The sequence below is a fragment of the Hemibagrus wyckioides genome, linkage group LG04 (genome assembly GCF_019097595.1).
Source record: "Hemibagrus wyckioides isolate EC202008001 linkage group LG04, SWU_Hwy_1.0, whole genome shotgun sequence".
Classification (NCBI taxonomy): Eukaryota; Metazoa; Chordata; class Actinopteri; order Siluriformes; family Bagridae; genus Hemibagrus; species Hemibagrus wyckioides.
In genome coordinates this window covers 16069284-16094975 of record NC_080713.1, presented here as the reverse complement: position 1 = coordinate 16094975, position 25692 = coordinate 16069284, and the positions used below count along the sequence as shown (strand labels likewise).

The window sequence follows — 25692 nt, the reverse complement described above, 5'->3', positions numbered from 1 at the left end:
TAAAAAGTACACCATCCCCACTGCAAAGCATGCTGGTGGATCTCTTATGTTTTAGGGCTGTGTAAGCTCCAGTGGCACAGGGAAGTTAGTCAAAATTGATGGCAATACTGGTAGACAATTTGCATTCTGCAGCATGAAAGCTGTGCATGGGAGGCCCTTAGATGTTCCAACATGACAATAATCCATAGCACAAGGCCAAGTTGAGTGGTCATCACAGTCTCCTGACCTCAATATTATTGAGCCACTTTGGTGATACCACTTGAGAGAATTAAGGACCTCATGCACAATTATTACAAAAGACTGCATGCCATCATTGATGCTAAAGGGGGCAATACATGATATTATGAACTAAAAGTATGCAAACTTTTGAAAAGGGATTTGCACACTTTATTTGCACACGTGTGTGTGTGCAAATAAAGTCACTGTTATGAGGGTACAGCTGCATTTATCCCTAGATTTATGCTAGATTTGCACTGGCTTATGAGCAATTCTCATTACTCCTATTATGGCAGAGGCAATGATGTATGAAAGTAGTTAACGAAAGTTGTTAATGTGGCACCTAATTTTTCTATGAAAGTAAAAAAAGATGTAGATAAGTGTAGAGCAAATTTTCTTTGATAATGTACATGGAGCTACTGCGTTTTAGAATTCAAAAAGTCCACATTTCATTCAGAGAGATGGAATGGCTTATATGTTTATGCTGGTTTTGTATAATACAACCTCTCAACAAAGCAAAATGTGACTGTTTTAAAGGGAAGTAGATTTCAGTATTGTATAATTAAACCTTTACACACTACATGTTAAGAGCTTTCATTGCTGCTTTGTGCTAATGCATTGCCCAATTTGGCCTTTTCTTGCTGCATTACAAGTCAAATAAGTAATTCTACTGTGCTGTGTATTTCAGCCAAATACAGACTCTATTCCAAAGAGTGTGTTACTATCACAGTTGAACTATCCTGAATGTCCCTGTAAGGATGCAGTTACACAAAGACAGCATGCCCTAGTGTCTCTGATGGGATTGTCATTCTTTACTGCTGAACTGAAGTGTGCCATGGGTCTGTTTTTAGCCACAGTCTAATGGACAATCTTCTATCCGTCAGCAGTGTGGTAAGTGAAAGAGAGAGAGAGAAAGGGTGTGTGTTTGTGTGAATGAGTGAGAGACAGAGAGAGGGGGGGTGGATAGGGTCAAAGATTGGTTGGTTTAGCAAGCATTCTTAGCACCACTGAAACTGCTTCTCTAATTTCTCATTCCTTCTTCTGCTCTTGTCAGGGAACAATTGTGACATTTTCAGTGTATGACTTTATTTTAATGTCATCTTAGCCTTATTCACAGATTGTGCCTCCAAAAAGGTGCAGACAGTGTCAGTTCAGTGAAAGCAATATACAGTACAAAATAGCATATTACATAGTACACATAGTACACACTTTTTCATTATTTCATTTAATATTAAAACCACTGAGAGGTGAAATAAATAACATTATTATTTCATTATTTTGGCACCTGTCAAAGAGTAAGAAATATAAGTCAGCATGTGAAAAGTCACTTTTCAAAGTTGATGTGAAGCAGGAAAAATGGGCAAGTTTAAGTATCTGAGCAACTTTGACATGGGCCAAATTCTGCTAGCGGTCTGGGTTTGAGTGTCTACAAAACAGCAGGTGAACAGGGTCATGGTCGCCAAGGCTCAGTGATTCGCATAGGTGGCAAAGGCTATCCCGTCTGGTCTGATCCCACAGAAGAGCTACTGTAGCATAAATTGCCGAAAATGTTTAAACAGTATGTTAGAACACACAGTGCATCACAGTATCACAGCATACTGTGTATAAGGCTGCGTAGATGCAGAGTGGTCAGAGTGCCCATGCTGACCCTTGTCCACCTCTGAAAGTGCCTACAATGGACACATGAGCATCAGAACTGGACCATGGAGCAATGGAAGAAGGTGGCCTGATCTAGTGAAGCACGTTTTCTTTTAGAAATAAAAGACAAGAAGAATAGAAGATGGCAAGCCAGCTGAGGTAATGTGATGGTCTGCTGGGAAAACTCAGGTTCTGGCATCCATGTTGATGTTTCTTTTACACAAACCACCTACCTAAACATTGTTACACACCAAATATCATCAAAGCAATAGTATTTCCTAAAAGCAGTGCTCTCTTTCAGTGGGATAATGCACCCTACTGCCGTCTAGTAAAAAAATATTCAGGAATGGTTTCAGGAACATAACAAAAAGTTCAAGGTGTTGATTTGGCCTTCAAATTCTCCAGATCTCAATCTGATTCAGTATGTGTGGGATGTGCTGGACAAACAAGTTCAATCTGTGTAGGCCCCTCCTAACAACGTACAGGACCTAAAGGATCTGCTGCTAACATCTTGGTGCCAGATACCACAGCTCAGCTTAAGAGGTCTATGCCTCTAAGGAGTACATGACTGATAGGAAACTATTGTCTGCCGGATTCTGCATGCATGACATACTTGCCTATTGTTGATCTGCTTGACAGGAGAGATAATAATGGTATTAATTCATATGATTTTCCATTCAGTTTATTTCTTGATTAAGTAATTTAATCACACAAGTTCTGCTAATTTAATATTATTGCAATATTTTTTATTTTTGATGGTTGTGGGCATAGCCCATATTATGTGCGGAAGACCTAAAGACTTGCAGCAGTTTATTGGTTAGCTGTAATGCATAATCTGCAGTTGAGGATGGTGTAGCAGTAGAGGACAGGGCAGTGCGTTGGTGGATAACAGTATGTTGGTGGGCATTCTAGTTTCATGGCTATGTGTGAGGAAATAAAAGAACAGTGAATGCTAAGCAAAATACAAATCACTTACCCCAGTCAGGGGCATAAATGACCAGTGGCACATTTGTTGGGAGACTTGAAGTCTGCAGAAAGATAACCAACAACATGGCCTGCACCCACTGAAGCAGTTTGAGTACCTTTTCCTACAAAGCAGAACAATCTTATAGTCAATGAGCTAGAATATGTACTAATTACTATTTTCTGAGCAGAGCAGACCAGGTAAGTCAATTATTTTCTTTCCAAAATGCTCTGTCTATAAACAAATGCTTTTGCATACACAAATACTGTGGTTTTTGAACTCAAGCGTTCCTCTGTCAGGAATGGGTCTCCTTGTTTCCGTATTGTTTTGTGAGCTAAAATAAGTAACAAACTGAGTTAAAGCCAGTTTGCTGTTTAGTCTGAGTGAAGATAGTTTTAAAGAGCTTAGAATCATTAACATGAACATAGATGTGGTGTGATGTGGCAGGACTTCAATGACAAATAATGCCAGATTTATTGAACATAGCCATTTAAGTGACAGCAGATAATTCATTGCCTTCAAAGTTGGCAAGTATTTTAGCTGAAACTGTGCCATTAGTCTATGAGTCATATGACACAAAGGAAGAGTTGATAGTATGATTGTGTGGCTGACCATGTGCACTTTTGTTAGGGTTCAACTCCCTGACTCTCCATGAAGCATGACTGGGACTGCATTGCAGACTGTCACCCTCCACATGTAGATTAGAGAATAATGTGTGCTCTTTAGAATAGTAGCAGGACAGTGCTTGTGGCAGGGTTCGGATGTTCTGGCATAATGGTTGTTAGGTGAGTAAGCCTCATGAATGATGTGTGCTATCTGATTTGGGGTCTGAGGAAAGGTTAGCAAGAAGAATTCAGCTGCATTGCAGTGCATGCTCTTTGGCTTGGGCTGGCAATCATAACAGCTTCTTCAGTATAGTTTGCACCCATCTCACATACCTTTGACTGAAAGACTAGATCTAACCTGGCTCTTACAAAACATTTTTGTGTGTTGGATTTACACCAATCAGGCATAACATTATGAGCACTGACAAGTGAAGTGAATAACACTGATTATCTCCTAGTCATTTTTTAAGGCTATATTAGACTATATTATATTAGGCAGCAAGTGAACATTTTGTCCTGAAAGTTGATGTGTTAAGATTTGAGCTAGTTTGACAAAGGGCCAAAGTGTGATGGCTAGATAGAGCACCTCCAAAACTGCAGCTCTTGTGGAGTGTTCCCGATCTGCAGTGGTCAGTGTCTATCAAAAGTGGTCCAAGGAAGGAACAGTGGGGAACCGACGACAGGGTCATGGGTGGGCAAGGCTCATCGATGCACATGGGGAGTGAACTCCTGACACAAAGAAACTGGATGGAGAAGAACTGACTTTCAGCAGGTTACTTTATGGGCTCCAGCTACATGTATGCCATACAAACAGCCCCTCTGTGTTTCCAAATAAAAACCTGGATTTGATGGATCTAAAATGTCCTCTAACTGTCAAATCAGAATAGAGAAAACAAATACAAAAGTTAACAAGGTTATTGGGACTTGTGTGTTACTGCCATACAATATATAAACTTGGCTTTTTTTTTTTTTTTGTTTCTTTTTAAATGTTTTTAGTACCAGGCATAGTGGTGAGATATTTTAAGGACTTGAGCACTACTGATGTTAACTCTGAATCCTAATCACAGGAATTTTGGGTAATGAGAGCAGCCTCATGCAGAGTAATTGTAGCTCTGTAGTCTAACTGGCACAAAATTACCAATGACTGCTGGGAATAGCCTACCATATTGTCCAAGACTAAACTAGTCATGATAGACAAAAAGGTGTCCTAATAATCATATTTCACAGGCCTATTCAACTTATTTATGGCAAAATGTAGCAAAAATATGTATTGTATATTGATGTTAGGTTATATAGCTTTCTGACAGTTTCTCACTTTTCATGAATTTCCTGGCACAACAAAATTTTCTAAAATTAACTAAAAATTAACTAATTGGCATTAACTTTTCCTGCCCTGCTCTTTGCATTATTTAGGTGACAGTGATTTTAAGAGCCTTATTTGACTTTCCTTCTGCTTCACAGGGCTTTTTCAGTCCCCCTGCATCCACAACCACCACTAACACATGTGCATACAAAAATACACAAAGCTCAAGATCAACTAACATGAAAAAATAGTTTCCATGCTCTTTTATTCATATTGCTAGTAAAGGGAGCACTAGGAGACTTGTTGAACCAAAATGTTTGGACAAATGTATTTACTGACGGCATTATATACGGCATTATATACAGTATAGAGTCATTTTTATTTGTTTTAGTGACCATGTTGAAGCAGTGGGGATATTTGTATAAAGTGGCTTCCTGTGAATCAACTAGAAATCAAACAGGCTCTAAGACATCAGCAATAGAGCCTTTAAATTCGTAAGTTGTGAGGTGGGGCCTCCACTGATCAGACTTGTTTGTCCAGTGCATCCCACTTTGAGATCTATGGAATTTGGAGTCTAAAAAAACACCTTGAACTCTTGTCCTGTTCCTCAATCCATTACTGTTGGTAAACCTTAAGTCTTGACATTCATGTCAATGTTACTTAGAAATGTATTTCTAACCTAAATGTTGCTGCAGACCAACCATATCACTTTATCGCACAGACCATGTACATCGCTTCAGATCCCCTGAATGTCACCTGATTTAACATCCCTGGTGGCAAGAAGCAATCCACTGCCACACTGATGAAATATAATGTTAGGCTAAGGCATAGGGCTAAGGCTATGTGCCTCAAATTTGTGAGCCAAGTGCTTCACCTTACAGCACTCTACAAAGGTCAACCTGCAGAACATTCCCTACTGTGCCCAGTACATGCCTTATGGGTCTGTTTGAACTAAACAATAATATTCGTTCATTAGACCATCTGTCCTGGTGCCACGACACAAGGTGCTTCCCTGAGAGACGCTGGTTGACAGGTTATCACCATAGCCTACCAAATGGGCTGGAAGCCCAGTTCCACTGTGATATGCTATTCCATGAAGAGTGTTTTATCCTGGATGTTCCCATTTAACTCCTCAAGCTCTTCCTTACCCCTCATAGTAGTGTGAGCATGGTGATCATCTCAGAACACCTTTCCAGTACGCAATTGGTGATTAGGTTCCTCATTATCATGTTCCAGGGGTATTCACGTGTTAGTCACCACCCCTGTCGATTAGAAGCGATGAAACAAAAATGTGATTCTTTGTACACCGAAAAACTGCCAGTGTTCCCAGTCATTCAGCACTAGCAGCAACCACAGACACTTAGCGAGAAGGAGAAAAGTGATGAGATGTGAAAGTATTTGTAACAAATACTATGTCACTGTTACTTTGTGGAAGGTTTTAGCACATATGCACTTATGGACATGGGAAGACATCAGTTTGCTTATATATGAAATTCATCCAGATATACATATAAAAATGAATAAAACATCAAAATATAAAAGGCTCTGGGTTACTGATCAGGCAGTCATGGGTTTAAACCCCAGCACTCACTGTTAGGCTCCTGAGCAAGGCCCTTAACCCTCTCTGCTCCAGGATTAAGATTCTGTGGTTGGACCCCAACTTCCTAATAAGCTGGGATATGTGAAGACAATAATTTCACTCTGACCTAAGTAATGTGAAAAAAAACGGCTTTTACTTTTATTTCAAATGACTGAATAAACAAATAATGCAAAACAATATAATAAATGTGTTTTCCTGTCATCTGTAAAGTATTCTCACTGTAGTTGATTAAGCTTTTTCTTTTCTTTCTTTTTTTTTTACAAATTTGTAAAAACTTGACTTGGATTTGAAGTTATGGTAACTTCAAATTAAACTCCTTGATAAGGAGTTTTTTTTCCAGATAGTATCACTTCTTTTGCAGTCCACATTATAAGCAGTTTTGGAAAGACTCTTCAGCTAAGCAGTTCCATTAACCTTGGTCACAATTTAGATAAACAAAGTCTCATGAAATTAAAATGCATTCAGTATGTATTTTGGGCCTATGTAGTCTTGACTCACAGTGTATACACTCACCACATATGACTTGAGAACTGAATAACTGCATCATGTGGTGCAAAGCATGCTGAGAAATTAATGATTATTCAGCTAGGAGCTACCAGTATGTTTATGTCTCTGTGATTCTAGCTTAATCATAAAACACCAGATTCCTTCAGCCTATGAATATGAAGAACCCATGAACTCTGTCTGAGGACAGACTTTTTTTTTTTTTTTCATTAGTCAGTATTCTGGTGAGTCCAGAATGGTTTGTGTGTGCAATCAATCTTGCCTGAATGGCAGAAAGGTCGAAGACAGGCCCAAGTTTATTTCTGTATGTATATGAATGAACACCATGAGAGGGTGCATATGTAATTACTCCTTTGTGGTTTTCAGGGGTTGGTCTTTAAATTCCCTTGCTTGCAGCCCCACTCAGACTATCACCTATGAACTGAAATAAAGTACAAAAGTGTGAAAGCCTGTTAATGTAGCCTGTGACTTGTGAACATTGAAAAGGAGTGTGAATTAAATCCTGCCACGTCTGCCAACGAGTTGGTGTATACACTTTTTTACTGTACATCTTTCTGCAGACATTTTTTCGCCTGTTTGTCCATCTCTCTCATGTCACAGACTGGCTGCATTGCTAAAGGGGAAAGAATGTGTCCGTGTCCATTGTGTCGGGAAAAAACCCCCAAAACAATTCCAGACCATTTCACCCTAAGGAAAACATTAGGTAAATTAGGAATTGTAAACACTGGATTCCTAAACAAATTATCATTACCCAACCAAATATAGGACTGAATGTAATGATCAGGTTCTGTTTCTCTGCTGTTATAAATGCTCTCTCAATGTGGAGGAACAGCTCGAGATCTCTATTAATGCTCTGACAAGGAATAGCATGAAAATTATTGCTTATAAAATGTGAGAGTCTTCAGCAGGAATGGCCTATGGATATAATTTTGATGTTATAGAACATAGATGAGTTAATGACAGGTCGAAGGGACAGTAAGATGATAAAAAGGAGCTTTTTAAAAAACTACTATATCAGTTTTTGCAGGCACACCTTGTCACCATGTTTAAGATGCTTTATTTAGCATAGTGCTAACAACCGAGGAAGTCACCATGAGATCAAGCAAATGTTTTGGGTTAACCTCCATGGTTTTGCTCATGCATTCAATAATAAGAGTTACCAGGTCTCCAAAATCTGTCTGACAAAGTCCACCCAAATGTCAGGAACAGAAAAAATTGGTGCTGGAGCAGACATTGCTAAAAAGAATCAGATGACAGAAACTGTAAAGGTGATACTGGTGAGAGTGATGTTCATAAATCATCTTGCTGTCTTTCTTTTAGCCATATCATTGTGTACACTCCACTCTCTCAGGCACCACACCCCGGCAGTCATTAAGGCCAGATCACTGCAAGCAAGACATTACAGCTAATCATGTGCATCACTAGTCAACTGAAAAGAAATTAGACAGGAAAGTGAGAGAGAGAGATGTCGCTGCCCTTGTCAGCAACAGAGGCTGGAGCAATCAAGGGTCCTTTTTCTGATCAGCCCATGCCATCTGCTAGGCTGGATGTCTGTGTTTAATTGGCACACTAAGTAGATCTCTTTCTCTCATTCTTTGTTTTCACAAAATGCTTGATGGAGCTTTTTATCTTGCATCTGTATTTTTGTAATAGCCGGCTACTTTGGATGAAATAAACAAATAATAAAATGAAATTAAAAAACATTAATTAAAGTACAGACATCGTATACAAAGCTATAATGCACATCATTTAATAAGTGCCATATTACTACCACCACCACCAACAACCAGCACAAGCATTGCTACTGGATCCCATTATTGCTGCTACAGAATAATGACCATTCGAAAATTTTAGGTTTCTGCTTAAAGAAACATGAAAGGCACTGTGCATATGTCATGCTGACATGCACCTACCAGTGGTCTTAAATAAAAAAAATTTTCTTCCAAAATCCTCAAGCTTTGATAACATCAGTAGATGCCACTTTTCTCAGCTCTAGTGTAACATTAATGGCATGAGTGTGCAATTTCCTTCAACTTTAGCATCAAATCTTACTAAAATTTTGTGTGCATTGAAGAAAATATGGGCCAGTATACACTTAGCCCATCAGCAAATCAGACACACCTTAATTTATTCTGCAGTATATGTGAGTAATATAGCAATGACAGTGAAATGAATATGTAAATAAAACAATGAAAATGCACTGAGGTGTAAAAGAGTTCTACATTTGGGTCGCCCATAAATTTTCATTTACATCTAGTATGTGGGTCATGACCTTCTATGGCCCTTTCCTTTTAACCATAATTATAATAGTGTCCATAAGTATTTGGACTGTATGCAATCAAGATGTGATTAAATTGAAGACTTTTAGAATTAATTCAAGGGGTTATATTGCATTATAATTATATTTAACAGTTCATGAATTATAGTCATTTTTACAAAGTCCCTCCATTTTCAAAGGTCAGTGGACAAACTAACAAAAAATGAACATGAGGACTATTTTTAATATTTGGATGCAAATCCTTTGCATTCACTGACTGCCTGGAGTCTGGATCTCATGGACGACATCAAATGCTGAGTTTCCATCCTTGAGATGTTTTGCCAAGCCTTTACTGCAGCAGCCTTCACTTGTGGGTCTTTCAGCCTTCAGTAAGTGAAAACATGCTCAGTTGGGTTGTGGTTAGATGACTGACTCACTTAAGAACAGTACATTTCCTTGCTTTAAAAAGCTCTCGGTTTGCTTTCACACCATGTTTTGAGTCACTATATCTGTACTGTGAAGTGCCATTCAATCAGTTTTGCAGCATTTGACTGAATCTGAGTAGAATGTATAGCCGTATAGATTTTATTTTTGCAGTCACATTATCAGTAAACAGCAGAGACTCAGCTCAACTGGCAGCTATGCATAACCATGCCAAAACACTTCTCTACCATGATGAAAAATGATGTATGGTTTGGATCATGAGCCCATCCTTTCCTTATTCATATTCTTCTCTTCCCATCATTCACGTTAATCTTGGTTTCATTTGTCCATAGATAGATAGATAGATAGATAGATAGATAGATAGATAGATAGATAGATAGATAGATAGATAGATAGATAGATAGATAGATAGATAGATAGATAGTAGAAATTGTGCAAATGAACAAGTGCAGATAAATATGTAAACATGTAAATATGTATGTTACATGTTTTTACATGTTTACAAGTCTAATTTGGCTTTTCTGGTCTTGATGGTTACCAGTGGTTTGCATTTTGAGGTAAACGCCTTCATGTATTTACATTCATGAAGGCGTCTCTTGATTGTAGACAATGATACACCTACCTCCATGAGAGTGTTCTTGACTTTGCTAGATGTTGCACACAGGTTTTTCTTCTGCAAGGACAGAATTCTACAGTCATCCACTTGAGTTGTCTTGCATGGTCTTCCAGGCCTTTTGGTACTGCTGCTTTCTTCTTTATAAGAATGCACTAAGTAGTTGATTTAGCCATTTCTATTATATCTCTATTTTGTTTTCTCAGCCTAATAATGACCTCATTCACCTGCATTAACATCTCTTTAGAAGACATATTAAGAGTTCAGATTCAACATTTGGTGGACCCCTTGAATTAAAGCTGAAAGTTTATTATTCAATCCCATTTTGATTGCTTCATTTCAAAGACACCTTGGTGGTTTTCAGAGGAAAAATGACAAAATTTCACTGTCTGAATATGTATGGACCCAACTATTTCAATAATCATTTCAATATTTTGATAATCTGGTGACATACACAGTAAAGAGGCTGATGCAACTGTATCAACTGCAACACAGTGCACAATATAACGGTTGTATTAAGGCTGTAAATGTACATTTCCCTGAAAGAGGTCAAAGTACCACTTAAAAACTGAACTGAAAATGGAAAAAACTTCATATGTTTTGTCACAGCTGCTGAAAGAACTTTTCAGAAATCACTGTAAAATGAAAATAACACATAACAAATCTGTCAGAATAATGAAAGTGTTTTAACACTGGGGACCTTTTACTTACTGCAGCTTTACTTTTAAAACATTCATGCAGTAATTGAAAGTCACCTGTGGTTATTAAGCAGTTTGTTGTCATTTCCGTTATAAGCCACTTTCAGCTTTTGGTTTCAGCTGTTTTACTCTAAGTGAGCTGGGATGTTTGTGCTCATGAGTTTTCCCAACCTATCTGTGACAGCATGACAAATTCCTAAAATTTGTCCCAACATGGTGAGACTCACTTCAGGCTAAAAATCAATACCTGCTACAGACTATTGTTCCCTCTTTGGCTTTAGTTCAGACCTTGGGTTACAAACATAAACTATTAAATTAATGTTGTGTAACATTACGGGCTAATGTGTGAGAAATACTCAAATACACACAGGATCCAGTAATTGCATGTGCAAGAATGGTACCCAAAAATGGTTTCGATCCATAATGATGGGCATTATCTGTGAAAACACAAGCTCAGGCTGACTGGTGTAATGGAGCGTGGGTGTATTCAATCAGCTCTTTCCAGTCTCGCTTTGCTCTCTGGCCTTTCCATATCTAGCACTCCCACCAGGACAGTAACATAGGTCTTTTAGGCTGCTAAACTTTCAGCTTGAACCACATTTTTTTCATCACATCTGCTTTATGCATGCTGGATTCATCACCTGACACTACAGCCTAGCAAAATATTTTATCTCAAATTTAAACAAAGTCTTTCGGCTTAGCAATTGCGTTTCTTTTTTTTTTTTTAAACTCATTGTGGAGTGTTTCTAACCACAAAAAGGCTAGTTTAATTTGTATTTAATATAGTGAAAGATTACTAGGGTTTATTTGACATGTCTGTCCCAGTTTAACCTTCTGTGTGCTCTTATTACTTGGACATTATTGATTTCTGTTCCTTATTTCTACAAACTCTTCAATATTTACTGTATATGGTGCCACACAGAAATAAAGTGACTTGCTTCAGAAAAACATTCAAATCCAGTATGGTACAGTAAAGTGTGTTCATGTGAAGGTCCAATTTAATTATGTGAAGAGTTCATTTCCCTGCATTATCAACAAGTGTTCTAATTGACTGTGCAGCAGGAAGTCAGGTCCCTTCATCTAATGCTTTTTAGTCTCTAACTGTGGCTCCATCACGTGAAAGCTTCCTGATGCTGAAACACAAACGCTCCTTCACATCGTCAAAAGAAGATACTGCACTTTTTTTGCTAAACGAGATGATCAGCTGTCGAATTTAGGGTAATTTTTGTTATTTCTGTTTTTGTATATTGATGTTGCGGGTTATCAGCGCCAGGCTAGCGACCACACCTTGCTTGATACTGTTCCTCTGGGAACCAACGGCCTCAGTGACCACACTCATCATTTTCCTTCTGCGGTGTTGTCAAGTGAAACATAAGACAGCGGCTTACTCATTTGTATAAGGAAAACAGGATTCCGTTTGTATGTCCGCCGTGTCATAAATCCACTTTGTAGGCTGCTTAACGCCGCGCGCGCGACTACACCAGCCAGCGCGCTCGTGCCCTCCGGCGCATGACGTCAGCGCGCGCACAATAGAGCGGAGAGCCGGCGACGCGCGCGCGTTCCCTCCGACGCCGAGCCTCCATTTGTGAGCAAGCCGAACGATGCAAGCTCTCGCTCCTGCTGCCGCCGCCCAGTAACGAGAACCACTGAGAACCTAGAGAGTTCCCCGTTTACTTGACAAACCCAGGACCGTACCGAAATTTCGCAGACAACCCCCAGAGAGGGAGAGAGAGAGAGAGAGAGATACACAAGCTCTCATTTCCGATTTGTTCTCTCACACCGTCGCTCGCGGGATTTAATGCTCTAGCTGTAGTCGCCGAGAGAGAGAGAGAGAGAGAGAGAGAGAGAGAGAGACAGCCTAGGAGAGGGACAGGGAAGAAGAGGTAGCCTTTCGAAGGGGGAAAAACGGATTGCTCGCTATTTCCGCCGCACCTTTTCACTATTTTGGACGCGAAGAGCCGAGGTTGGTCTAGTCATGGGATGTACACTGAGCGCCGAGGAGAGAGCGGCTTTGGACAGGAGCAAAGCGATCGAGAAGAACCTGAAGGAGGACGGAATCACTGCGGCCAAGGATGTGAAACTGCTCCTGCTAGGTAATGAAAGCACCGCTTCCCACGGAGTGGACATGATCACTAGCCACCCGATGGTTTTATCTGTAGGGTTAACCTACACAATTCTCATGGCTCATTTTTTCATTTATAAAGCAAAGAATCGTGCTGGACTTCCATTACAGCAGACTGTCTCATTCCCTTGTGTCTCTTGTGTCTGCAGGGGCTGGCGAGTCCGGGAAAAGCACCATCGTCAAACAGATGAAGTAAGTGTCACGGTTTCTGAATGCGATTTCTCGGTTAATGTGTACCGATCGCTACGTGTACACACGCACTCTCGCGCACACACTTCTTGCCCGATGGCGAATCCTAAGGTCCGCCATTTTTTTCAAGTAGCTAAGGGGATGATGCTACACGGTAGCTGTGCCACGATCCATTTTGACTCGATCGCCGGAGCGTTGCGGTTTTAATGATCATGGACGTGCTGTTCATGAATATGGTGCTGAAAGCCCGGTTCATTGGCGTTCATTGAGCGGGACCGTGTGACCCCCTTTTATAAGCGGTCCTGGCTTGCCAGAAATTTGCCTTTTTACGTGTTAAGTAACCGTTATGGCAATTAAATTTCCTTACAGATCTGCACCTCCTGTCCTAGGGTTTGGTGAAATGTAGCCTATAAGCGGCGCCTTGTAGCTTTGAGATTTTCAGTGCGGCATTTTAGATGGCCGTCGTTTCTTGTTCTTTTCTTTTTGAACCATAAGCTTAATGTATTTGGGGTCCTTGTGCGTCAGTATTCCCCTGTGATTTTTTTTAGATCTATAATAGCAAATCTCTACTAGACATAATGCTGCAGGCTCAGGAGCGTGAGCCAGGCCCTGTATGAGCAGGTTATAATATCATTTTTTTTTTTGGGTGTGGAGGGGCTGGGATGGTGACAACACCCGAATTTGTTCATCCATTTCTGTTTTCGAGTAGCCATTACAATAAAAAACATTTAGCTAGAAATAAGCCTACCCTTAAATCAGAAATGCTATGGAGTCCTAAAGATGATGTGTTATTGCATTTTGGGAGCATTTCCTAGTCCCCTCCCTCCATCTCCATCTCCATCTCAACGCTGTCATGTACTGAACAGGTTTCAATAGGCTGCTGCAATAAACTGGATAATGGGCTCGCAAAATGTACCATTTCCCATGTTTATGGGTCCAAGTAAAGCGCTTTTAGTAGGCCGTCGTTGAAATGCACAGTGTAAGAGAAAGAGCTGGTTAAATGTTTTCATCTGGTGGTCAAGGTTCGCGGGAAGCTGCCATTTTCCAGTAGTAGCCCACGCTGTGTAAAACAGCCCATGGGTTTTGCCGGGCTTTTTAACACGATTCTGCTATTAAAACACGACTGTTTTAGTGGCCACATCGTTTAGTGGAGTTCACGTAACCATTTTTGCAAATGTGTGGAGATGGTCAGCTTTAGTGAATATGCGAATTTCAGGCGCCTTGGATGGTGGACAGCGCCCAGTAGCGCCTCGTCGTTTTCGTGCTCCTTCGACTCTCTTCGTTTGTTTTCGGCTTGTCGGGTCTTGCCGTGTACGGAATTATTGGAAAGAGAGAGAGGAGTGGATGTCCTCATCACTTCTTGTCGAGCATGTTCAGCGATGGCAAAAGGGAGGGTTTTCCTTCCGAGATTTAGATATTAATAATGTAAAAAAAGAGAGAGGGCTGGGTGGGTGGGGGAGGAGGAGGATGTCTTTAAAGAAAAAGCATGTGGCCTCTAGCATGAGAGCAGCCTGGCTGACATCCAGGCATACACTGTGAATAAGAGAGTAATCTTATAAAACACAAAATTTTATATATATATAAGTGTATACTTTTCCAATAAATATTTCTATAATTGCCTAAACTGCATCAGATGTTATAAGTCCAAGGGATGCTCATGTGAGTGTGGCTGATGTGAAAGTTATTGTTATATAAAATGAGAGTAACGTAATATCTCTGTGAATCTGTTGTCTAGGGCATGTGATTGAATTTGCAGTCAATTTCAGCGCTTGGCAGTAAGTGACAAGTCAAAGAATGAGATGTGATGACTTGGTTGTTTCAGTAGGAAGCAGAACTGTTCATGTGACGTGTCTGTGTGCAAGGCAGTCATGTTGGTAAACCCTGTGATTATGGTGCATTTCTCCAGGCAGCATGGCATCCATTTGCTTTATTAGCCCAGCATGGGACAAGAGTGTTTAACTTGAAACTTATTCTTACTTATTCTTACAACTTACACACACACACACATACACACACAGTCCATATTCCTCTCTCTATAGCTTTTTACATAATTATTGCGTTTCCGCATATAGTAATCCGTGGGGAGTTAAAACTCATTATTATACACACAGTATATTCCTTGTAATATTACCACTGCTACCATGGGAAAATCAAATGTCAAATCATCATATTCTCATCTCAAACCCTATCTAATATGCTATTAAGCCTTTTTTTGCTTTGTCATCTATATGTCCTTTGCCAGTAATCTAGGTCTGGTTGATTTTCTGTCCATTGAAAGCTGAACTGTGTTGCTCATTTAATACAGTAGGCTAAAATTTCAAGTGTTTATTTTCATAAAGCAGCTTGTATATCATGTGCGTGTTTTAAACACCCGGCCTGTTGTGGCCTGGTTGGGTTAATTGAAGTAGCTCAGGCTCTGAGGAGGACCCAGGTGTTCGACTAGCATTTATTTGCACGCCATTGGATATCGGGTCTCTCTATGAACTGAGATTTGCTTTCATTTGCAAGTTGTTTAGGTCAATGTTAGCATGTAGCAAGCCATTTTAGATGCTAAACCAGAAATAAAGTATTATATTTAAGTACTTTTTTTTTTTTCCAGTAATCTAAATATAGTGTTTGTGTTTGCTTGTGCAATGTCAAAAAGCATTGTTAAATGCAGATGCTTGCCACTCGTGTGACAGTTTGGCAGACTGCAGCTTTTGTCATAATTAAATAGCCTTTGGAGGTCAATAGCATGACAGTCCTGGGCACATGTGATGTGAAAGCACTTTTACTTGAAGCCTATTCATATGTAAGAAGGCACTGAGGAAAGGAAGACCGCTGTGAAGAGCCCTGACGCTGTTCTGTCGTAAAACACACTTGGTATTGTAATACTGTGATGTAACAGCAGCCACAGTTATTTTAAAAAGATACGAGATTTTGGAGTACACTTTTTCTGTCAGAAAGCAGAAGAGTAGAATTGTGGTGTTGAGGTATGACTGAAGAATGTCTAGAGTGATGTGAGAAAGGCAGAGACGTGGTAATTTCTCATTTCCCATAACTGTCTCTCTTTCTTTAGTGAAATTTGTGAGTAAATAGGCAGAAACTCTATATTTCTGCAGATGGCCATTGAAGCTGGTTACCTTTGCTGTTTCTGTTTCTCATTTATGAGGAAGTGTTTTTCCCAGAAGTCAGCATGTCAATAACCACAATAATGATACCAAGGCATGCAGCACAGTAGCATGCTGGGGAGCCTTGCTGTAGCAGGTGCACTCCAGTGGGTTTTTTTTTTTTTTGTTCATGTGTGAGGGTGCATGTGCATGGGTGTGTGTGAGAAGAAGAAACTGAGAAGAAGAATCATTGTGTAGAAACAGAGAAGGAAGCAGCTGTATGATGAAACATCCAGCTGTTGTGAAAGACAGGGCCACTATCCACATAACATTGACAAACGAATGGTACTCTGTAGGATGCTTTGGTCTTTGTCTCTCGCCCTTCCTCCACCCACCCTCTAATTTTGGGGGTTTCATGTGCACCCTAGTTGATGTAATTGGATTTGATTAAGCCGAAGCAGAACAAATGCCTCTGCTGTGTTTTTCCCCCAGACCTTTATTGCAGTATCCTCAAACTGAACATATCCTGCATGACACTCATTCTCTCTCTCTCTTTGCCCTACTCTGGAATGTGGATTAACACAGGGACACACTACTCACTGAACTTTCTAGAACATATGCTCCTAATGTTTTGCATTTGTTTGTCTGTTATCTGGAGCGTTTTGGGCTTTCTCATTTACTAATACAACTACACAGAGGTGTGTGTGTGTGTGTGCACGCACACGTGTGTATATTGTCTGCTTCACCTGCCTTTTTGCATTTACTTTGCATCAGGAACAGTTGCTCCCAGGGATGCAAAACGTGTACAGTAACGGTGCTTCATTTACAGTGGAGTGGTGTGAGATGAGTGTAGATAAAACATGAGTATTTATGTACAGATACCACCAGTAAAAATACCTTCCATGATCTATGGATACATTATAAGAGGACACTAACATTTTATAGGTAAGAGCTTATAATCTTATTAACCACTGGGCTGCTGCTTTGTAGATTATTAGCTAATAATAGCTCACTTTGCTTTCTTTAAAAACACCCATGGTCTGTGTAATCGGTCTATTCAAGCTTTGGGTTATTTGCTTTACTTATATATGTGCCTCTCTGTTTAGATTTAGAGTATTTAGCAATCACATACTGTGGGAGTTCATTTAGGGGGATGAGTGGTGTGGATTGGGTTGGGGGGTTGGGGTCCTTGTTATTTTCTCTGTGGTAGATGATTTGTCCATCCACCGTGCGCGTTCTCTCTCTGCTGGTCCACATGCTTTCGGCAATACAAGGCTCCTTTGTCTAATTGAAGTGTTTGTGTTGGGTGGCATAAGCAGATCTCAAACCAAACCCACACAAAAGTGCTTTATTTATTGAGGAGGGTACATGTGTCTGTTCACTGCTCTGATTTACGTCTGTGATGTGTGAACTGTGCAGTGTCTAATCAACCACGACAGACAAAATGCATCTCTATTCAGTCGTTGTGGAAATGTAATTTTAACATAAAGTGGTATTCAGGACTGTACAAATTTTGTAAGCCACTTTGAGAGTGTCAGAATAGCATAAGCTAATGTAAGTACACCCTTTGTAGTGCTAGTGTGCCACACGGTGAAGTGTAAATAACAGGTTTGCATGTGGGTGTTGACGGCACCTGTTAGCTGGTATTATATGTGTGCTGCTGTAGATGTGCTGCATGGGGGTGTTTGAAGGGCGTTAATTGCAGCAAGTTGTGATTGTGTTTTGCTACGTGTGTGTCAGTTACGTTTACCTGGAGAGCATGTGTGTGGTGGTAATTTGGACCTCATATCAGCTGCCTCCCAGTGGCTCTTAACCCTAGGGAAGCCTGCCTGTGTACATATACAGTGCCTACACACATACACGTACACAGACACAGAATAAATTAGGCTTAATTGAAGTAAAACTACTCTGACTACTTAACTCTAAAATGCATACACACACATTCTGTGTATTAGACAAACACAAGCTTAAACTGATTAAAGCAGAATTACTTGTCATAATACTTTGCTATTCTAAGCCATTGTTCTGAAGGAAAAACCAAAAAGAAGGCTGAGATGAAACATTTCTGCTTTCTGCATCTTCACTTCTCTATTTTTGCAAGAGCCAAAAAAAAGTCAGCTCCACTAAGCCCCAGCACAAAAAGTGTGCACTTTACAGGAAATGGTGTGTAAACTGTGGATAGTAGATAAATTAAAAGAGATGGTACCTGCTGCTCAAGCAGCTTGCACATTCTTTTGGGTAGTGCTGAGGGGGTGCCTTCTCAGCCCATTTATCTTCTCTCGTACTTATGCTGTACATCGACTCTCTGCGTCCATCTTTACTACCCCCATCCTCTTCCACTTGCTTGTTGTCATGGAGATGAGAATGTCTGCTGTAACTGCTGGAGGATGACAGGTATGCAAAATGTGTATAGGGGGAGCAGTAGAGATGGAATAATGTCAATAAAGGATAATTTATACGTCCTTCTGAAATAGCCACCACAGCATTTAGTAGGTTGGAAATACTTTTTTGGCAGTTAGAGGGGATGTGACTGACTAGCAGTGATGTAATTTACTGAAAATATTCGGTTAACTGTGTTCCTAGTAGTGAGGTGTTGGCTTCATTTTGTTTTGTTTTTTTTTTTGTTTTTTTTTTGTTTTTTTTTGTTTTGTTTTTTTTAAATCAAGTAGCTTATACATTACACCACATTGTATTCTGATCATTACTGCCCGTTATTTGGAGGAACTTTCCTATTTCCTTTTTTCTTTTGGGCAACTGGTAAAATTTTGCCCAGTGAAATTGTTCATTTAGTAATAAAAATGCTAACATTTTTGTGAGCATTCTGCTTTTTAGTAATTGTGTAGAATTAGCAGAAAATGTCCCAACATTCTGTCGTACCACTTTTTTGATTAATTGCTGGAGGTTTTAAGGTACAGGATCTTGCACAGCACTGCCTGTGTGATAGTATATCTTTGTCAGATGACATGCGTCCAGCATTTGTCTCCAGTGAAGCATGTGGCCAATGTGTGAACAGGAAACAACCCCTTGTTTGACAGCCAGCCAGCAAATAGCTTGTATCCTCCTACTGTTTGGGGGAAAAACAAGAACATTCCAGGTTTTTAGGAGCTTATTTTGGGGTCATTTTTCCAAATAAAAGCATAAGCAGGCTTAAGTGCTTAAAGTGGGCGTGGCTGAGTGGATGTCTGTGTGTATGAAATGTGTCAAGAGTTGAACATGACTGGATGAAAAAAAATATACAGCTGACAATTACAGGTTTGAAAGACTGAGAATTCTTAGAGGAATATATATAATACTGTATATGAAGTGTATGGAGCTTTTCATATATCTAGAGTTTTGAATACTTAAAATGCCATAAAGGTAGCACAGTGGTTAAGACTTTGGGCTCCTGATGAAAAGGTTGGGTGTTTGAATCCAATTTTAGAGCTTAGCTTTGGAAGAATATGTAAGCTAAAGAAACATAAAGATGTTCCTGAAGTACATGACCCAGTTAACCAGGTAGTATTTCTGCCACCCCACCAAGAGGGTGCATGAGAATCACATGCTATGGGTCAACGTGATGTAAACCTAGGCTTGTGGTGTGGTGGGTATAGCCTAATGACCTTCTTTGACAGTCATGCCACATGTTCAGCTTCTGATCAGGACATATTCAGCTGCTGTGGTTTGCTGACCATCCAACTTCTGATGGCTGGTATATTGGTCGGTAATTCTGACCACATGAGTAGCGGAGGTGGATGGCCGAAGATTTGTACATAGCAGTGGGTTAAGATCCATCGAGGAGTGTGTTCAGAAAGCTGTTTTAGTGCTAACTTGGCTGTTGCTTTGGGTACAGGGCAGCAGTTTTGGAGTTCTTGATATCAGGTCTTTAGCTCAGTGTAGGAAACGTATGAAAACCCATTAATGCAGTGTTGTCATATTTTAGGATCCGGGGGGACCATGAAGTAAAGCCAGGAATAAATCACAGAAATTGGCAACAGAGGTTTGGGATGCAGTATTTCAGCAGCATATAAATTTCACCTGGGTTGTTTTTTTTTTTTTATAATGAAGAATAAACTGTCTGCAGTTAATGCACATATGTGTACCCACCTAAAATTCCTAATAGATAATTCTGATTCTGGTTCATCATGATTCTGGATGATTTTTCGTGACATGGTTACTCTTTTATTAACAAGTTTAATGCACAGTCCCACAGCAGATATGTTGATAGCTTGGCTGCTGCGGTTTTACTAAACCTTTAAAGAGAGCTTTTATATAATGGAGCAATATACACTGTCCATTTTAGGGTCTGTCTAACATCACATCTAGTCAAACGCAGGATTATAGGATAAGGCGAGATGAAGTACTGCAGTGTGCTGATGTGGCAATATATCCACCACATGGAACACATTCCAGTATCCAGTATATATGCAGCATAAAAATGACATATCATTAAACAGTACACTATTTATATAGAATATAATTTACACATTTGGGTAAGGATACAGTGTTTGTACAATGTTTGAGCTGAAATGTATTTACATAGCCACACTGTAGATAGATTTATAGCATTTCCCCATAAGGGCTGTATAACTAGCTTGTCTGCTCTCCTACCTCATGGTATTAATACTCACTGGTCTGTTTATCATTTTTGCCTTCACACAGGATGAGGGGAAGTGAGGGTAAAAATGAGTGCAGGTATACTGGAGCCTCCATGACCCTGGTGTTACATAAGACACCACAGAGCTAGGGGTTATAGAGTCAAAAGAAACTTAACCTATTGACATAAAGTGCATGTGTCGCGTCTAAACACTAATGCTATGATCTATACTTTGTGGCTGTCCTGTTAACACAGTCCATTGCTTTAAAGTTTTACAACTTTCTAATTACATGTAAAATGGATTTTAGTATACTCATAATACTCATAGTATCTTATGTATATGCCATTTATTAGCAATTTAAACAGTGTATGAAGCATTCACCTATTAATAAAAGGTGGAGGAAATTTAACAGGTACTAAAAGAACCATTTTTTTTGTTTATAATGTATGTCTACAGATCTTTCTACTAGGACACAGTTCTCACATTTTGTTAGCTAGCAAACTAACATGAGCAAACCGGACATGATTTTTGGGAGTGTTTTTAAGACATGTTCTTAAACTGCTTAGAGGTTATCACATTTGCCTTGTGCTTCCGGGGTTGGAGGTGTGTGTGTGTGTGTGTGTGCGCGCGCGCGCGAGTGTGTGATGATTGCGAGTGAGAAAATGGATGGATGATTTTCTACACATTTAACATGTTCACCATTGTTAATGACAGGAGTCACTTCTAGCTTTGCACTTAACAATAGACGTGCTGTTAATCAAGGCAATGTATTTAGATTTTAAGAACAGTACAGTTGTGGACTCTGGGGTTGACGGAGTACGTGATATGGAATATTTTCTCAGAGACTCAGATTGAGGCAGTTATTAATAGAAGCACTGCCCTTATGTTCGGGCGGAGCAGAAGACAAGATAAGTAGCTGTGTCCTGTGGGAGTGATGACAGGAGTAATGCTCAAACAGCCACTCAGGACAAAGGGGGTTCTTACCAATGCCACATACCAGTGGCTGAGAGATAGGAGTGTGTGTGTGTGAGAGAGAGAGAGAGAGAGAGAGAGAGAGAGAGAAAATCGTTTGATATTCTTTATTCCATATACTGTACATCTGTAAATCGTCACGTTTCAGGTTTTTGCCTGCTGTTTACACTGTGGCTTTCTGTATGGAGGTGTTTTATATAAAGTTAAATTAACCTCATATGAATAATTCTGATGTGTGCCTGACTATTTTCATATTGTTTTTTGTTGTTGTTGCTAGGTATCCATACAGAGAGGCTGAAATAGGAGGTTCAAGCACTGTGTGTCTTAGTGGTGTGTGCGACTCACTATAAGTGACTTTGAGAGTGTGTCTGCTCATGCAGCAAAACACAGTGCCACTCTAATAACTCTTTGTGTTTCTTTAGTAACTGTCAGCAGGATATCCCGCCAGTCAGCTTCTGCTCTGTTTGGGGGACAGATAGCTCAGGGATGAGGAAGATGAAAGTCTTCATGAGTGAACAGGCTCTCCAAATAATCAGAGATAAATAAAAAAATCTCTCTCTCTCTCTTTCTCCCCATCACAGACACCTCATCTTCTTTTTTAAAGACCTGCTCAGTAATAAGCTCCTTTGAACTGGAGGTAGCAGTAACGATGTCTCTCATCCACCCACATGTCACCATATTGAGATGCCGCTTCCTCTGCTCTCCTTTCAAAGAGAAAAGAGTGAGAGAGAGAGAAGAAGAGTGCTCGCTATACACATACTCCCAATGGCCCTTAAAGAGCTCCTGCGAGCCTTGAGTGTGAAACTTGTGGGTCGATGAATGAGGCGAGCTCAGTTGTGCGCAATTAATTTTCTGTGAATCATAATCAAGATATTTGCCTTCAGAAATTTGAGAATACAGCTGAACGATCATGGCATAGCAAATATCTGAGCAAACAAAATGTTGGTTAATGTTACATGAGTGATTGGGTTTGTGAATCACAGGATAGCGAGATGGGAGTGCACATGACTTCTGACGGGTGTTGCGGCAGCATTAATTTCGGTTCCTTATGTTTATAATTTTCTAATCTGTTGCTTTCTTGCAAAATTTCACAAAGTTTTTTTGGGAGTAGATTCTTTAGCCAAAAAAAAATAGTTTCAGTGGAATCAGTAGACTTTGACTGTAGATATTCAAATACACTTTAGTGAACACAGAAGCGCTTCGGCTTCGCTGACCTCTGAAGGAGGTAGTCTTTTATACTGCAGTTCCATGGAGGAAGCACTAATGTTAGCAGTGTGCAGGAATAAGATTTTATGTAATAATTCCCAGGACCACTGTAATATAAAAAATGCAGTATAATATAATCCTGCTCTTATGTGGTTTTACTTTTTTTTTCCATTTATGGATGGTGGTTTAGATATTTTGCTAGTAGCCAGTTCAGTTGGCATGCAAGGTAGATTGCAGGGAGGAAAAAATTCCCAATGTACAAAAAACATGCACAGACTTGATCAAATGCCTCTAGATTCATTTAGGAAAAAAGGAACAGAAAGCAGCCACAGACAACTTGTAAACCATCCCGAAATAGAGGACTTTTCTTTGTCACCAGGCTGCAGCTACCACGTTGGTCATGCCTTTTTAGGAGAAAGATGTGAACAGTACATTTCTAGAGTGAATGTGACTTTATGCTCGGTTTTGCTCAGTTTTTGGAGTAGACATTTGAACGCTGTCTTGTTGGCTTGTGTTTGTGTCTATTGCTAGAAAAAGCAGTAGTGTCTCATTCTGTTCAAAAGCATGCCATGTTATAACAGGAAACCTTCTGTGCCACAACCAGAGCAATGGGGACATTTCGGAAGAAATACACTATATTGCCAAAAGTATTTGCTCACCCATCCAAATGATCAGAATCAGGTGTACCAATCACTTCCATGGCCACAGGTGTATAAAATCAAGCACCTAGGCATGCAGACTGTTTTTACAAACATTTGTGAAAGAATGGGTCGCTCTCAGGAGCTCAGTGAATTCCAGCGTGGAACTGTGATAGGATGCCACCTGTGCAACAAATCCAGTCGTGAAATTTCCTCGCTCCTAAATATTCCACAGTCAACTGTCAGCTGTATTATAATAATGTGGAAGTGTTTGGGAACGACAGCAACTCAGCCACGAAGTGGTAGGCCACGTAAACTGACGGAGCGGGGTCAGCGGATGCTGAGGCGCATAGTACGAAGACGTCACCAACTTTCTGCAGAGTCAATCGCTACAGACCTCCAAACTTCATGTGGCCTTCAGATTAGCTCAAGAACAGTGTGCAGAGAGCTTCATGGAATGGGTTTCCATGGCCGAGCAGCTGCATCCAAGCCATACATCACCAAGTGCAATGCAAAGCGTCGGATGCAGTGGTGTAAAGCACGCCGCCACTGGACTCTAGAGCAGTGGAGATGTGTTCTCTGGAGTGACGAATCGCGCTTCTCCATCTGGCAATCTGATGGACGAGTCTGGGTTTGGCGGTTGCCAGGAGAACGGTACTTGTCTGAGTGCATTGTGCCAAGTGTAAAGTTTGGTGGAGGGGGGATTATGGTGTGGGGTTGTTTTTCAGGAGCTGGTCTTGGCCCCTTAGTTCCAGTGAAAGGAACTCTGAATGCTTCAGCATACCAAGACATTTTGGACAATTCCATGCTCCCAACTTTGTGGGAACAGTTTGGAGCTGGCCCCTTCCTCTTCCAACATGACTGTGCACCAGTGCACAAAGGAAGGTCCATAAAGACATGGATGACAGAGTCTGGTGTGGAGGAACTTGACTGGCCTGCACAGAGTCCTGACCTCAACCCGATAGAACACCTTTGGGATGAATTAGAGCGGAGACTGAGAGCCAGGCCTTCTCGTCCAACATCAGTGTGTGACCTCACAAATGCGCTTCTGGAAGAATGGTCAAAAATTCCCATAAACACACTCCTAAACCTTGTGGACAGCCTTCGCAGAAGAGTTGAAGCTGTTATAGCTGCAAAGGGTGGACCGACGTCATATTGAACCCTATGGATTAGGAATGGGATGTCACTTAAGTTCATATGTGAGTCAAGGCAGGTGAGCGAATACTTTTGGCAATATAGTGTATCTACTGACATTTAGCAGATACATGAGCAACTGTCTATTTCAAGCATGAATTTAATGTGAGGTAATGCTAACTTTAAGATAGCTTCCGGCTTTGTCTTAGCTTTTTGTCACTGTTCCAGAAGTCCAGAAGTGATGATGCCCACTGGATTACTGTCTGGATGATAGATTTATTCTTCTTCGAAGAAAAGTGACATGCTGAACTAACAGAGTAAAAAGGCTGAAATCACACTACATTACTTATATTGGACATTGTAGTGTCCTTCATATCCCTACATGACTTTTTAACAGTTCACTTCTCCAGGCCCAGGCATATTTTGAGAGAATCAGGGCCTGAATGTTGACTGTAAACAAATGATGGTGTTCTCAGGAAGTAGGGCTGTAAATATAGAGGAGTGTGTTGTGGCCCTCATAGGAAGCTCCCACACACAAAGTTGCATAGTCATAAAAACGTGCATGGCGTGTCCTCTAGGAGTAGTGACTAAATGTGTGAGAGGACAGGACCGGAAACAAAGCTGTCAGTGAAGCTCTTCATTCTTTCTCGTATTTAAACCAGATCGAGTTTCTCCCTTCGTCTCCTGGGACTGTAAAACCAGTGGCTCTGTGTGTTATTTATATTTTGACATTTTTAAAAAGCTTTAAACATCCATTTATTTCAGCTCCTGAATAATAGAAGAGTTACCTGAGAAAGTTAGCATTGCTGTACTCAGTGAGTTGAGAGGAGAGAAACGGAGACACTGGCAGCTGGAGCTCATGCAGCCATCTTGGCTCTGATCTTTTCTCTGCAGCTTTGATTGAATACCCAAATGCAATGTATTTT

At 40.3% G+C, this 25692-nt stretch overlaps 1 protein-coding gene across 3 annotated transcripts in view; it reads left to right on the top strand.

Annotated features, from left to right (window-relative positions):
• The first annotated feature begins 12389 nt into the window (after positions 1-12389).
• gnao1a (guanine nucleotide binding protein (G protein), alpha activating activity polypeptide O, a) overlaps positions 12390-25692 on the top strand; it is a 74794-nt gene continuing 61491 nt past the window's right edge. For 2 of the 3 annotated variants that reach the window (XM_058387484.1, XM_058387483.1), the window contains exons 1-2: positions 12390-12935; positions 13114-13156. In XM_058387484.1, the coding sequence (XP_058243467.1) occupies positions 12818-12935; positions 13114-13156 (161 nt within the window). In that variant the 5' untranslated portion in view covers positions 12390-12817. The remainder of the gene's footprint in view (positions 12936-13113; positions 13157-25692) is intronic. The other variant, XM_058387482.1, reaches the window with a different exon arrangement.